We start from the raw sequence: 17,286 nt of genomic DNA on the forward strand, positions 1-17,286 counted from the left end.
GATTAAATTAGAAAAAATCGGTCTAGAGCGAGTCGGACTCACGTTAAAGGTCCCATACAAATAAATTTAAGCGCAACTGTCAATAAAATGGTCGACTATCCAATTGTTGACCGCGCCAACCGTTGCTTAACCTCCATTATTTATTATTTGTTGTTAAAGCGGCAATATAAATACATCATGTCTGAATATTTCATCTAACTAACACGGTTCATTTGATACAGTCTGGTGACAGATAGACATTGAAGTCCCGTTTCAGCGGTACGGAAACTTAAAAAAGATACATAAATAAGATCTCCGGGAGCCTAGGCGTTGCTTCGGTATGGCAAAAACACGCAGATTCGAATCCCGTTCGTAATCGATTTTTCTTTTTTTTTCATTTAACGAAATATTAAAATCTTACCTTATTAATAGCCTTTGTGCCCTGAAACTTGCGAACGAACTCCTCCGGGGTGGCGACCGTGAAATCCTTCTCTTGAAAGCGTTGACTATGTATCACGGTACCTTGGGACATAGATGGCCTGAAAAGGGATGATAATTATTTTAATCTTCTTATATATAAAAATGAATCGCAAAATGTGTTGGTAAGCGCATAACTCGAGAACGGCTGAACCGATTTCGATAATTCTTTTTTTATTATATTCCTTGAAGTACGAGGATGGTTTTTACGTAGAGAAAACGTAAATATGTACCACGGGCGAAGCCGGGGCGGACCGCTAGTATCTTATAGTAATTAATTTGCAGTTTAGCTTGCTATCAATTCACGGGAAGCTTATTTTTTGTCCAATATCAAAATAATAAGACATTTATTAATTTTTCGACCTTCGACTACATTATTCGACCTTAGGAATAATAAATAAAAGAGTAATTAAATAAATCATATAAGATTAAGGTTTCAGATTATGTAAAAAAAACTGAATCCAAAGTGTAAAATCTTCACTTGCAAATAATATGACGCTACATTACTACAGATGGTATTCTGAATATTACCATAGTCCACCATACTTTTTAATTATGATTTTTTATATAGTTAAACCTATTTAAATTGGCTGGATATATAAAGAACCTCTATTATTGATAATTTCATTGAAGAGCCAATACCTTTTGAATTTTATGAATGCTTCTTACATCGAGAGATACATTGTGGTACAAATGGTTTTACAATTGGGCCTATAAAACTATTTAGTAATCGGTGCTACAACCAACAAAGGCTTGAATTTAAAGTATATTGGGAGTACTACTTGAAGGGACATCCCTTTTAATAAAAGAGAATAATTTGTCGCCACATTCAACCAAACAGTTAGTTTATAAGTAACTAGCTTCTTGCCCTGGCTTCGCCTAAGAATTAATAGACGTTTAAAACATTTTAAAATTCTATCCAAGCAGATAAAAAATAATCCAAATCCGTTCAGCTTCTCCGCAGTTGTAAGTGATGTAACAAACACAACTTTCTATTAAATATTTATGTAGAAGATATGATATTTAAACATATTTTGATTAGCTAGCCTATGTCAGAGTTCAATAACTTTTAGTACCTTCTGAAAAATTTTGTATTTAAATCACATACATATTATTTAACTCATTTTAATATACAGGGTGTCCCACTGTTGGTATACTAAGTTCAAAGGAGGTTATAGTTTTGCATACACTGAGTACCTACGTAAAAAATACTTATAAAATTCCAGACCCATTTTTTTTTAAATAGATGAATTCTTAAAACTCTATGTGTACATCCAAAACAAGCAACCTGCTCAACTTTGCCACCAGCACGTGAGCTATCGTTTAAGATTATGTTTTAATAGACAAAATGCTCACATTAGAGAAGCGGTATATGTCGGATGCGCGAAGCTAGAGAAGAAAACATGGATTTTCAGGAAAAATTTTGCAAAAACTTTTTGACGTAATTTTGTTGTTAAAGTATTTTTTACGTGATCAGTGTATGCAAAACTACAAGTCCCTTCGCGCTTAGTATACCAATAGTGGGACACCCTGTATTATTTATAGTAACTCTATTTCATATGCATGCGTTTAATTTACGTATTTCGGTATCACACAAATATTTATTATATTTACCTCTAACAGTAAAAAAACCCTATTTTAACCTGCGTCAGACAATTGCTCATAAGTCGTAAAACTAATTAAGGATAAACACAAATAATAATAATGCTAAAGAAAATAAATGCAATGTTTAAATCATAAACTATACAACTATGAAGCCCATTAACTGCACAAACAAAGTAATGTTAAATAGTATATTTTCCTCAAGATTTGAGCTATCAAAAACAAAAAGGATTATCATAATATAACAACTAGTTTTGGAGATTGGAGTGTTTAAACAGAATACACAACATGCAAGCTTATTTAAGCTAGTATTTATAGGACACATATATAATAAAATAATTGTGTATAACATAAGAGAGATAAATTGCATTTTCATCTTAAAATGATGGAGATTATGTCAATAAAAAGTAAATAAAACTGCTAAACTGTACCGTATCAGTTTTCATAACTGATAAACGTATAAAATATACTGTAAAATCCATTTGACGTCATTATCTTAAAAAAATGGTAAAAACCTTAATTTTCTTTATAAACTCATAAACTAGGTCATTGTATAAAATATTATTGTAATAAAAAGATATATATAGAAAAAATACACACTTCAATTCCATCATAAACTCATAAACATTTCATAAACTATTGAGATAAAAATGTTAATTTTGGACAAACCTAAATTAACAACTATAATTCTACTATTATTTTACTACTGTTATCTTGATAATATGACGCTTTATTATAGTTAAATTCTTAATAGACTCATAATTAGACACACAACCAAATCTTATCTTTTTACATATAATTATGAGTAACTAGCAGTCCGCCCCGGCTTCGCCCATAGTATGGTGGCATTTTCGTGCTTCAAGGAATATTATAAAAAAATAATTAACGAAATTGGTTCAGCTGTTCTTGAGTTATGCGCTTACCAACACATTTTGCGATTCATTTTTATATTATAGATGAAGGGGAAATGTATTTGTTTGTTATTAACGATAACTAATACCTTATAGATTTGATAATTTAAGTTAACTTAAAAACTTCTTAACTATTGTACAGTACCTAGTTTTTAAGTTAAATTGAGTTACATATTCTTTAATTTAACCCGAGTCTTTTTCCCGGATCCTATATCCTAAACTAGCTGCGCCCCGCGGTTTCACCCGCGTGGATCCGCTCCTGTTGGTCTTAGCGTGATTACATATAGCCTAAAGCCTTCTTCGATAAATGGGCTATCTAACACCGAAAGAATTTTTCAAATTGGACAAGTAGTTCCTGAGATTAGCACGTACAAACAAACTCTTCAGCTTTATAATATTAGTATAGACTAATCTAACTGCATTTGCACAACAGTAAGAAAAATAGCAATATCAAATACTATAAGAATTTTATAAGTTATTTTCTGAAAAATCTTTAAATTTAATTTAAACACAAAAAGAGAGAAAGAATTATCATTAATAGCAGAGGTCATATTATAATGATTGTAAAAAAGGGACATAAGAATAAATAAATAATAATTTATAATACAAAGGAAATACAAAAATAATTTTATAAAATACTAGCGGTCCGCCCCGGCTTCGCCCGTGGTACATATTTACGTTTTCTCTACATAAAAACCATCCTCGTACTTCAAGGAATATAATAAAAAAAGAATTATCGAAATCGGTTCAGCCGTTCTCGAGTTATGCGCTTACCAACACATTTTGCGATTCATTTTTATATATAATATAAGAAGATAGTCCTATAGAAACAATAAAACTTATTATCTTCAGGGTTATGATGTCCTACAAAAAATCTCTTTGAATTAAATTTTCACATAGGAAAAAATTTGATTTAAATCTATAGATTTAAATCAAATTTTTTATACTACTATAGTAGGTAATTTATTAATTAGAAGTAACTATGTGAACTTCACACTCCTTTTATTTACTTATAAAACTTGCTTCTTAGGACAGGCTTTGCCTGTGTGATTTCGCTAAATAAAATCTTAGAAAATATTATTTAAAGTTTATGTTATAATAATTTAAAAATTCTTATTCAAAAATGTAAGAACAGAATTTAATAAAAACTGTAGGTACTGTGTACCTGCATCATCTGTGTATATTGTTTTTATTTAAATTTTTCTTAGGTAAGAAATAAATATATGATAGGTACAGTATAAATTTGATATTCATACATATTTAACCTTTCAAGTCCATATAGAGAGAGAAATATTTTATGATAATAAATTGAAGCAAAAAGTCCTAGTTACCAAATTATTAAACGACATAAATTGCAAATCTTAATATATATAAATCTCGTGTCACAATGTTTGTCCTCAATGGACTCCTAAACCACTTAACCGATTATAATAAAATTCGCACACCGTGTGCAGTTCGATCCAACTTGAGAGATAGGATAGTTTAAGGCACAAAACGGGCGAAGCCGCGGGCGGAAAGCTAGTAAAATTATATGTACCTACCATGTCATATAAAAAATATTTATTTTTTCTAATGTAATCACAATTTTTGGAAATAAAGGTAAATTATATCGTATTGCTTATATCGTGTCGGTAAAAAAATTATTTGTATATTATTCCATAAGTACTTAAAACATTTTAAATTACAACTTGTAAAAGTGTGAAGAGAAAAGGAAAGTTATCGCAAATAGTATGTAAATTCCAATAAGAAATTTGCAATTCAATTATTCGTTATTGAGAATTATTCATTATATTATATTTTTTCTTGCGTATACAATAAATAGTAAATAACATACAAAGTTTTTAAATTAAAAAAGATATTCCCAATAAGAAATCTAACCTGTAAGGGCCTTCAGAATACAATCCATTCATCGCAGGATACATTCTTCACTTATCACTTATTTTGTAAACACTATAGTATTATTAACACGTGCTAATATTATTTAATAAGGTGTAAAAACAACAAAAATTCAACATTTCTTCGCCGATCGACTGATACAGTTTTGTTTTTATCACTTCGTTTGACGTTTGCAACGCCAATGAAGTTCGTATGACGGATCATACGATATGGTTCTCTCGCTCTCTCTTAACAAATTGGTTAAGAGTAACAAGGACGTGCGAATTTAATTAGATCTGCCGTAAAATAACTGCAAATATTGTAGGCTTCTTGAAAATCTGTTTTCCGGACGTTGTTTATAATAGTGATGAGGTCAATCACTATGCATATCGATAATTTCTAATGTAACAAAAACAAAAACAAGTGTAAGAATTAACGCGTGTCGTAAATTAAAGGAATAATATGCATTAAAATACATTTATTTATTATATATATAAAAAATAGCGCACTACAAGAATATCAATTGCAACTTCATGCAACTAAAAGCAATGTAAATAAGGAACCGTATTTTGCGCGCGTATATCTATTGAATGATCTGAAAATTATTTTAATTATTGCTTGTCTTATAACTAGCAAAATAAACAATAATTCATTGTAAAGAGTAGGTATTTAAAAATAAATTTATAATTTTATAATACAGGTTAATTTCTACTTCATAAGAAAGGGAACGTAGCTTACACATTACAAAATATAAAACCAAATCAAATAACTACGCTTCTTTAATCAAATATCCAATATGACGCAATCTATAAAACACATAGAGGCATATTAATACGTAAGTATATTACCAATTGCTAATTTCCTGTTTTTGATCCTGGTTAGACCTGTCAATTAAATAAGTGTTAATAATAGCGGTTAACACAGAGCAAGTAATACAGGCGGTTAATACAGTTTATGTTCAACGTCATAATTGCATTATTTTTTTGAGAAATTTTAATGCATAGAATAAAAAGGTCTTATCTACATGTTCTGAGAATGAATTTTCGAATGTTAATACCGGTAATTAATAAAATGCTCTAGCTTTTGAGGATATTATCCTTTACTTATCCACTTGGTAAATTGTGTAAATAAAATTGTACCTATGCTAAATTTAAGTTTCGCTTAAATAATCTGTATATACTTGTTTTAAAATGACTATATAAAGATGATAGAGAAAAGTGACGATAAATTGCAACATTTAATAATAAAAGTTGCATAAAATGAATATGAAACAAACTTCAATGACATATTTTGGGATTTCCTTATTTTTTGTGACAATAGTCCATAATGGCTATGTATAAAACATAACTCGGATATGTACGAAGAGGCAATGTCCATTCACGAATATGAATAAAAAATTATCTCTCGCAGTTACCTTGAGATTAAAAACGAATGTGTACACAATGGATTTCCATCACAAACCGGTTGTTTCATTCGATGTGAATATTATTATGTTACAGTCAATAAAGCAGATTACAACGTAAATAATCTACCAATGGACCACTAAAGGCAATTTCAAGGTAAAGTTTAATACCGTAAATAGAAGATTTATTGACGCATCATCAGATTTGCAAATTAATAAGGCACTTAAAATTTCCCAATCACAGACTATTATCACAGAATTGTGTAAATATTTTTTTCGATTATAGTGTAAGTGACGTGTATTTATCTCGTGTATTAATATTTTAATAGAGATAATTCTTCACAATAATAGTTCATAATCTATACAAATATTATAAAGAGGAAAGGTTTGATTTTTTGTTTGTTTGTTTGTTTGTATGAATTGAATAGGCTCCGAAACTACTTGGCAGATTTGAAAAATTCTTTCACTGTTGGAAAGCTACATCATTTCTGAGTGACATAGGCTAGGTTTTATCCCGGAAATCCCACGGGAACGGGAACTATGCGGGTTTTTTTTTGAAAACGCGGGCGAAGCCGCAGGCGGAAAGCTAGTAATTAATAAAATACTCACTTTAACGTGCCTCTAGGCAAACGTAGCAATCTATTATCCTGTTGTTTTGGTTGTTCATCGCTTTCATCGCTCTTGATTTCAGGCTCCGTATTTTGCAGGGTCATTTGAAATTTTTGCAATAGTTCACTAGGCATCACGTCCGTTGCCTCGCCATCGTAATTTGTATCATCAGCAGACGTATCACCGAGCACAAAACGCTTTGAAGTCCTTCGCTTAAGCATCGTGAATAAGTTACTCAAAAAATTAGCTATGTTCACAAACGATGCCACCAAAATTCTATAGTCCATGCAAGGTATCGTATCACTGCACCATCACTATTATTTCCACTGTCTTCCACAATTCACACGACAGTTTCCACTGGAGGGCAGCGGAAAACTAAAGAAGAATTATTCGTTAGGCCTTAGGGTAATTTATTTGATTTATTGAATTTCCTCATTAAATGGTATTTTTCTCATGAACATAATATTGTTTTAATAGAACAGTCCAAAAGGAAGTACACCCATTGTCGTATGCAAGTACGAAATAAACAGGCGAGTTGAATCTAATTCATTTTTAATTAAAATAACGTTTTTCATTAACAAAGTCAAAGAGACTTCCTTGTTTTAAACTAGGTTAACAACTAAACCATTATGTGATACCTGTCGGGTAATACAATGTTACAAATCAAAAACATAAATATTGCGAAGTAAACAAATCCTATTTATAGATAAAACGCACGTGCGAATACGTTTATTTTTATCTAGTGGTGATCAAAATAAAACTGCATCTGTTCATGTCTAGGTCGTACAAATTAAAAACTAAATTTTAATATGATATTTACATATTTATATATTTATTGCTTTTTCTTTAAAATCTACAATCACATTATCAACGGCAAAACTGATTTTTCATTTCATAAGATATCTAATTATTATCAGTGATTTAATCTTAAGACTTTGATTATTGAGCAAAAAAAACTTTGGAAAAACTTTATAGTGGTTTTTCCAAAGTTTTCGCAATTTCTAATTATATGAAAGAAAAAAACATAATTCAGCAGTTGGTTAATTACGTGACATTGAAAAGGTGTAATTGATGTGAAGGATTTAAAAATTTACAGATTTACAGAAACTACGTTTGTTACGATACAGAAACGATATTTTGTTTTTCAACATTTTTTTTTAGCATTTCCTTATTTTGTAAGTACTTAAGTGTAGCTCAAGTCTCAATCTTTTTCTGAAAACAACTTCTGATGTATTAATAATGAACTTTTGTTAATCTAGAAGTAAATAAAATGAATAAATAATAAACTGTTTAATCGTTACTAACTATTACTCATCCTACGATATTAATCGTTTAAAAATTACAAACTAATAGTCCGATTCAAAAATGAATTTAATGCAGCATTATTTGGGCAAGTATGACGTATAATGAAGATTACAAACCAGTTTTAGTTAATTTAAATTTCAATACATAAACATATTCATGACGCCTACCTCTAGTTGCTAATCGACTTCAATTGAACCACGATTGAAAACTATAACATAAAACTATTTAGTTTCAGTACCTATTGTTTTTTTTAATTTCACATTCATTTTCAAATGGTGCACGATAGAATATCATATCGATACTATTACGAAACTATGTTGCATCCCTATATGAATTATAGTATATTAAAATCATCATTGTTAGTAAATTCTTTACGTTTTCACGCAAAATAGATCGGATCTTAATGAAATTTCGTACAGAGATATCTTCAGAGATAGATAATTAATTGTTTAATAATATTATTTTGTACCGGATTAATCTGATTTAGGTAGTTCATTATGAGGTCACACAATGTATACGTTTTTACATGATATAAAATATTCTCATCATTTAAAATTTCTGACAAAAACAAAAATTATTTATACGCATTACATATTTACGTCAGAAATCTTTAAAAACCCTCAAGCTATTAAACAATACTGTGTAAAGTAAATATTTAATAACCGACCTTCAGTGTTGTATTACATACGTAAAAAAATCGATATATCGATAATTGCGTAATTGGAATTTTTTACCAAAAATTTAAGTTACATTGATTTTTTGGTGTGTGTTTTGAATCAAATAGGTACAAATAATTGTGAATATGTAGGCACTCAACTAAAATTTTCGTGTGATTAAAAAACTATTAGTACCTAAAATTTTCGTGTTATTAAAAAACTATTAGTACATAGTTCTTCGGTTCACATAAAAAAATAAGCCCGTCACTCAGGGTAGCTGTTCGATGGTGGACGGATTTCGACGGACGGTATCGGTCCGGTTCTTTATAAGTTAATCATTGTTGTCAAACGTACTTAAATATTTTACTTCTGATACAGAGGTAACATGTGTATCAAATAATTCTAAACATAGATTCTGTTAATCGCTTAAAATTAAAATTAATTGCCAATATATTCTTAATCCATACCATCCTTGTAAACAAGAATTTGTCCTCATTTAAGGTTTACCGGGATTTAATAAACTTGAAACAAACAAGGAAACTTGAATTATTGTTCTTCCTTCTAAACTATTACGTAACTAAAGATAAATGTTTGAGGTAGGATAATTTAGTTAATATTCTCATTCCTGAACATGTAACGGTGCAATTTATACAAAATTTATATCATTTACCAATAATGAGATCCTAAGATTCACATTTCTTTTATAACTTGCGTTCAATTTTGAGTAAATTTCAATTTTTTAATTTTCTCAAATAATATTTGTATCAGCTGATGACTCGTTGCAACTCGATGAAGTACCACATGAAGTACAAATTACATATGTATAGTAAACTCTCAAACAACATTTTTACGTAAACTACAATCGTTTTACTTTGTATACAGTACACTTATCGATATGAATTCTATGGCTTAGAAATTTATATTTTATGCTACCTAGCAATAATTATGTAAGTGTTAATATTCAATGCATGCAAGTGACTTGCTGCTTGTAATAATAACTTAGACTCAAGTGGCTATTAGCATGTACGTAACATACTCACAAAATAAAATTGCTCTTAATGTTTGGAATGTATAATTAACTATTTCTATTTTTACGTATTTTCCCCATAAATAATTTAATAAATTCAATTAAATTGAACGAAATTTGCTACTAACGCACCATATAAGTTTTTTTAATTAAATTTTCTATGTTAGTTAATTTTTCAAGTTGTTTTTTTGACAACACAAATGTACTATGGTAAGTCAAGTCAAGGTAAGTAAGTCTGTATGACTGAATTATATGATGCTAGTGTCTAATATTGATGTATGTCTCAATGCTTTATTTGGATTTCACAAGTGAGCTTCAATTATGAACAAACGAACGATGCTAACAAAATTCGTTATAAAAAGATAATTGTTTTCTAACTATTGTTTATATAGCCATTTATTCCTCAAATAGGATTATTTTAGTGACAAGATGCGAGTTCACAAATGCTTACAAGGAAGTTCACTTTTCAACAAAATACTATACGGCCAAAATACTTATTAAGCATAACTTTAAAATATGATAATTAATAATACCCAATTATAACTTAAGCCAATGAGTATAAGTTATAAATCAAATCACGTATTACCGTGGCAAAAACTATGTCCATAAATTATTTCATTATGAAATTGTTATAACAGCAGGTTTTTACTTAGCAATTAAATACTACTTTTAATATTTGGTTTAAATTAACCTCGACAATCCAACATCAAGGCTTGTTGATCATATGCAATGCAGTCAAATAATGGGTGAAGTTGTGGCGTCATGGTATTTCTTTTCTATAAGTTTATGATATAAAAATATAACTGTTATTAATAAGGTCATTTTGGGGCCAAATTTTCTTAATAATAATAAGGTAAAATATTTAGATCGTACCTCAAGTAAAGTGAATCGTACATAAATCAATCATAACATTAAATTAGTTACTAAAAATTTTAATGGATATCTAATTTTTTAATTAAAAAAAGAAATGGTTCATTTACTTCGTTTGCAAAATGATAAATATTACCCGGTGGCCGGTAAGCAACTTGTCGCTCTTTAGGTCTAGGTTAACAACTCGATTTTCTTCCTACTTATCGTGTAATTATGTATTTAAAATATAAAAATATGCTATCTGATAATTACCCTTATACTAAATAATTTACAATTTACTGACTGAAAAAAATAACGCAAATATAAGAAAAATTAATCGCAATAAATTAACAAAATCATCGAAACTTTCTATCGATCGGAAACATCACTATTTTAAATTATAAGAACACTGGCATACCAAAACGTATTTAGATACGTAAATGTCAAACTTTCGTTTCGCGCTCAAAATTTCCCGCCGATTTCGAACGCGTGCGTTTGCCGTGAAACGCATTGGAAGACTAGTGACACAGAGACTAGTGATGATTAATTATAAGTTTGAGAAGTTCTAGAATTTTTTCAGTTTTTCCCGCCTTTTGCGGAAAATTCTTTATGGAAATACAAGTCCATAAGGTTCTGAGTATACAATGTTCTGTGATAAGGTTACGGTTTGTGGAAGGACAAAATGCTATAGATAATGTTAATACGTTTATAGTGTGTAATGTGTTTAAAGAAACAAATAGGTAGATGGAAGCTGCCGTATTATGCCGTGAAAAATTGGCAAGTATTTTGCATACTTACTATCAAATAATTAATAATAATGCAACAAATAAAACAATAAAATAAAATAATACGAGAAGGTACTATCAACTAGCAAATTTGTAATTATGTATACCTAAAAAAATTCATAGTAGGTACAATCATGATATACATATGGAGACGACACCGCCTACATCACTTATGTTCCGCTCGTATGTTGAGCGGTTTTTTTTAATGGTTTTAAAGTGAAGCGCATCAAATAAGCCTTCGTGTGTGTTACGATATTGCACAATTAATACAAATAATACGGAAAAGTGCATAGGAATAACTTTTATCGGTAAGTAAAATAATTTTTAAAACTTAGTAGTTAGAGCCATGTTAGAGCAAAAAAATGGCGCACAGATTTTGTTCGTGGTGTCTCCTCCATACGTAGTAATATTATCTCAATGAGTACAATTTGTATTCTGTAGTGGTACTACTATGAAATACTCGAGACGTAAGCGATTGACTTTTATAAATAACTAGCTGTGCTCTGCGGTTTCACCCGCATTGCTCCGCTCCTGTTGGTTTCCTCGATATTCCTCGATAAATGGGCTATCTAACACAGAAAGATTTTTTCAAATCGGACCAGTAATTCCTAAGATAAGCGCGTTCAAAAAAACAAACTCTTCAGCTTTATATTATTAAGTATAGATTCAATTCAATAACTATTAACTGGTAAAAATTCAAAAAAGTATGAAAATTTTTAGCGTCTTCTATTTAACTTTACTCTTTTATCGATCGACGATCTTCGAATACTTTTGAAAGGCGTGTTAAATCATTATGTACGTTTCTTAATTTTATCTACTGTTTCATCTAAAGTAATTTAATAATATTTATTTATTTATTTTAAAAGGTACACATCACAGCTGACAATTTTGACTAATTATACACAAATTTAATCACAATTGTTGCGGTAAAATCCCAGCCAAATTGTATATTACACAGCACAGTTGAGGTTAAAAAAAATTATTAAAAATTAGGTACATTATTTAGCACAATTCATAGATCAAGTAAAATATTTTTTTTAAATACATGTCATAAATCAAGCCCTGTGGTACAAATTTCAATCTCACTATGGTAGTGTAAACAGAATTTAATTTTGCCGTAATATGAAGCTAATATACTTCCGTAGATAAGACGATATTATACGTAGTTAAATTTTCGTAAGATTAATTTCTTATTTAAATTCATTTATTGCGTGGTTACCTAAAATATGGTAAGAACCGGTAAGAAAATTATTCGTTTCAATAATGTGAATATTACGGATATACATTGATTCAAGGATTCTAATTTTCTTGCCGATTCGTCTCGAAGAGACCTTCCGAATCGGTAATAATTAAAAAAAAATGAATATTCATATTTATTATTTACATACACTTGTAAAAGTTTACAGGAGCAACAAAAGTAATTGCTCTATTCTATAGAGATAGCGTTTATGGCTGTGTACACGGGTAGAATAAACGGTAGAGTGAACTAGCACACTACTCTACCAGTTCTCAGTACTCTACCAGTTTTAGTAGAGTTACTATCTGCAAGTAAGTGTTTTGTTGGTAGAGTAACGCATTTACGTCACTCGGTAAAAAAATAACACAAAATTTATATTGTACTAGCGGTCCGCCCCGGCTTCGCCCGTGGTACATATTTCGCAATAAAAGGTAGCCTATGTTCTTTCTCAGGGTCTAAAGATTATCTGTGCCAAATTTCATCAAAATCGGTCCAGTAGTTTATGCGTGAAAACCATACATACATACATACATACATACATACATACATACATACAAACCTTTCCTCTTTATAATATTAGTATAGATAAAATATGGTTTTCAAACACAGGTTTACATTTAAACCATATAAATCTTATCATTAAAATCTCAGTTCAAAAGTATTTACAGTACTGATCATTCCACAATATTATTACAATTACAAATAAATAAAAAAACACAATCAAAATCAGGATTATCTTTATTTCTGACATTGTAAATACACAACTTTCATTATGCTCTTCTTCATTTTCACTTTCCCTACTGCCATCACCTGTGTAAATCATTTCATCGATTAATTCAATTCACCTTTAAAAACAAAACGAAGAAGGGTATGTAATAGCAGCTCTATATAATTCCACACAGAGAGAACACGTGCAGTCACCACCAATATTTAAAGACGACTGACGGATTTTTGAGTTTTTCATTTTTGACTGACAGGCTACCGTCTCCTACCACCCGATTTGCTTTTGATTGTGTATGACCGTGAATTGACCTCTATTTGGATGCGATGGGGGAAGCGCGCCTGCGGTACGCCTGCGGTACGCCCGCGGCGCAACCGTGGCGTACCGCCTCGTCGCCTTTCCAAAATTCTTACATACAAAATGTAGAAGAAGGACGTGGTGCAAAACAGATTGAAGAGGCGCGCTTATGGCACGCCCGCGCCCGCGCCGCTTGTGTTTGACCCGCGCCTTAAGTGCAATAAAGTATTTATAAATCTATATCTTATATATATAAAATTCTCGGTCACAATGTTAGTCTGCATACTCCTCCGAAACGGGTGGACCGATTCTCATGAAATTTTCTGTGCATATCGGGTAAGTCTGAGAATCGGCCAACATCTATTTTTCATATGTACCTCGGGCGAAGCCGGGGCGGACCGCTAGTCTTATATATAAAATTCTCGTGTCACAATGTTAGTCTGCATACTCCTCCGAAACGGGTGGACCGATTCTCATGAAATTTTCTGTGCATATCGGGTAAGTCTGAGAATCGGCCAACATCTATTTTTCATATTATGTACCACGGGCGAAGCCGGGGCGGACCGCTAGTAGGTATATAAAACTCAAAGGTGACTGATATAGTGATCTATCAACGCACAGCCCAAACCACTGGACGTATCGGGCTGAAATTTGGCATGCAGGTAGATGTTAGGACGTAGGCATCCGCTTAGAAAGGATTTCCCGAAATTCTTGCGGGAACGGGGAAAAACGGGGATGCACGTACAAAGTCGTGGGCGGAAGCTAGTTTATAAATAAATAAATAAATACCTCAGCGTGCTTCTTTTCTCAGCCAATGCCAATTGCTGAGCAGGTGTGAGCATTCTCCGTATGTTAGGTGGTGGGGCATTGGGGAAGAAATCCCCCCCTTCGTGGGCTGGACCGTCATCGTCTTCTGGGGACTCGTCACCCACTCGGAAGTGCGTTTCCCCCTGTAATACGATATTTGTAATTAATATAGCATGTCTTTTTTGACCTACCTACCAATTTGATTTTATTGATTTAAATTTATCTGCACAACAGGTATTTCAGACACTAGTCCTTTGTATTTAGTTCCTTTGTAATAGTTTTAAGTTGTGAAGGCAAATAAATGACCTTTTGCCCCGGTTGCAAAAGGCGGCCTTATACAAGAAGAAATAATAAAAATAAAACATTAAGATCGAAGTCTTTGAATTTAGCATTGTTCTGTATAATGTTTTTAATTTTTATATGGTCAAGGAATGCGTATACATATTATATGCTTACAATCTTACATAATATATATACTACAGATAATATAATGATATGAATATGTACCTAAGTACTGCTTAAAAAATTTATGCAAAAACTGTGAAAACCTAGCATAGCAAACATAGCATTCATAATAATCGTAATGAATTAATTATGCTCCTAATGCTTTTTTTAATTACATTAAAATAATTAATAACTGAATCGCATAGACTACACCTACTAACATGCTTGTTATTACATTAAATTAGTCCTACCTTTAAAAAAGTAATAGTTTAAAAAAACTAAAAAACACGCTTTTTATAGAAAACCGAACTAAAAAATAGAAAATTTTATCAAATTAGTGTATTGTCAACGGTCCTCAATAAATCTACAAAGTTTGAACGAAATCTGGCCGTTTAAAGTGGGTCAATATCGCGCCCAAAGAAGTCGGTTACAAACAAACAAACATACAGGTGAAGCTAATATAAAGCGTGTAATAAGTTAAGCCAAGGTTTAAAAAAATTACCCATTACATTCAAGGGAAAAAAATGCATCTCACTCTAGTGTCTTATATTATGTTAATACGGTAGAAAGGGATAAAAAATTCAAAAGTAAAAAAGCGATCCGGTAAATAAATACTACATGGTCGCTGTAACCTTGTTACTTTTATTTGAGGTGAAATTATTAAAAACTCGAACAAAAAAAAGCCGTCGCCAAAATTTCATAAAAGTTTACTCAACCATATATTTCATTTCTCTAACATAAGTTAATAAAAATTCTCGATATCCCTTAACTAAATCTATCTCTTCAAACACCAAAAATCATGCCTTAGAAATGCTCTACATAAATGTTAGTTTCATAATTTTAAAGAAAGTAAGTACTTACATCGCCTCTGGCCTCTTCCGAGTCGATCTTTTCAAAATTATCACTTTCACTCGACGAGCATCGAACCTGCTCCTTATCCTGGTCCGCCATATTCCCTGCAAGCAAATTTAAACATCTTGGTACACTTAATTTCTTCAATTCTCCACCACGCAACAAACCAAAAACATCAGCCAAAGACATCGTAACAGTAACTAAAATATTAACTCCCGTCGAATATGAGAAAACAGAAAAAATAGCGTAAATTCCAACAAAAACTTGTTTCTGAACATATTTATCAAAAGTTTATAAAATGTAATTTAAATATCTCATTGCGATTTCGATGTATATAGTGTTACATGTAGCGAAAAATGTAATTTATAATAAAATTAGCTAGTTAATTTAAAATGCAGATTAGATCTAAAAAAACTAATCGTTTCTCCTTTTCAAACTTGCAGTATTATTTTCTTAGATACAAACTTGCTATGATAAATACGGCAGGCGCACTAAAATAAATTGCTTTTAAATTGCGTTAGGCGTTAAGATTTTAAAGGAATTCAATTACTCGGATAACTCTATTATTTCCAATACATTTCAACGAGGCAAGGAATGCAATTGATTATAACGGGCGATATAAATGAAGATTTAGGATTCCTTTCTTATTGAATCGAGGTATTTTATTGGTATTCGTTTTATAACGTATAGGCACAGGTAGTAGGTACTAAGCTCAAAGGAGGTTATAGTTTTACATACGCTGAGTACCTACGTAAAAAATACTTATAAAATTCCAGACCCATTTTTTTTGAATAGATGAATTCTGTACATCCAAAACAAGCAACCCGCCCAACTTTGCCACCAGCACGTGAGCTATCGTTTAAGATTATGTTTTCATAGACAAAATGCTCACATTAGAGAAGCGGTATAAGTCGGCTGCGCGAAGCTAGAGAAAAAAACATGGATTTTCAGGAAAAATTTAGCAAAACATTTTTGACGTAATTTTGTTGTATAAGTATTTTTTACGTGATCAGTGTATGCAAAACTACAAGTCCCTTCGGGCTTAGTATACCAATAGTGGGACACCCTGTATTATTTATAGTAGGTAACTCTATTTCATATGCATGCGTTTAATTTACGTATTTTAGTATCACACAAATATTTATTATATTTACGTCTAACAGTAAAAAACCCTTTTTTAACCTGCGTCAGACAATTGCTGATAAGTCGTAAAGCTAATTAAGGATAAACACAAATAATAATAATGCTAAAGAAAATACATAAATACAATGTTTAAATCATAAACTATACAACTATGAAGCCTATTAACAACACAAACAAAGTAATGTTAAATAGTATATTTTCCTCAAGATTTGAGCTATCAAAAACAAAAAGGATTATCATAATATAACAACTAGTTCTGTTTAAACAGAAAACACAACATGCAAGCTTATCTAAGCTAGTATATATGT

At 30.9% G+C, this 17,286-nt stretch overlaps 1 protein-coding gene across 3 annotated transcripts in view; it reads right to left on the reverse strand.

Moving 5' to 3' along the window:
* Positions 1-17,286, reverse strand: part of ACC (acetyl-CoA carboxylase) — a 78,681-nt gene that overhangs the window by 48,515 nt on the left and 12,880 nt on the right. The window contains exons 2-4 of one of the 3 annotated variants that reach the window (XM_089713299.1): positions 15,845-15,939; positions 14,522-14,682; positions 401-518 (exon numbers count right to left, since the gene is read on the reverse strand). In XM_089713299.1, the coding sequence (XP_089569425.1) occupies positions 401-518; positions 14,522-14,682; positions 15,845-15,939 (374 nt within the window). Of the gene's footprint in view, positions 1-400; positions 519-4,847; positions 5,039-6,855; positions 7,231-11,110; positions 11,207-14,521; positions 14,683-15,844; positions 15,940-17,286 lie in introns of those variants that run through there. The other 2 variants (XM_089713300.1, XM_089713301.1) reach the window with 2 other exon arrangements.

The sequence above is a fragment of the Colias philodice genome, chromosome 30 (assembly GCF_061535455.1).
Source record: "Colias philodice isolate Cphi_HAF_F1 chromosome 30, ilColPhil1 Martin Lab GWU primary, whole genome shotgun sequence".
Lineage (NCBI taxonomy): Eukaryota > Metazoa > Arthropoda > Insecta > Lepidoptera > Pieridae > Colias > Colias philodice.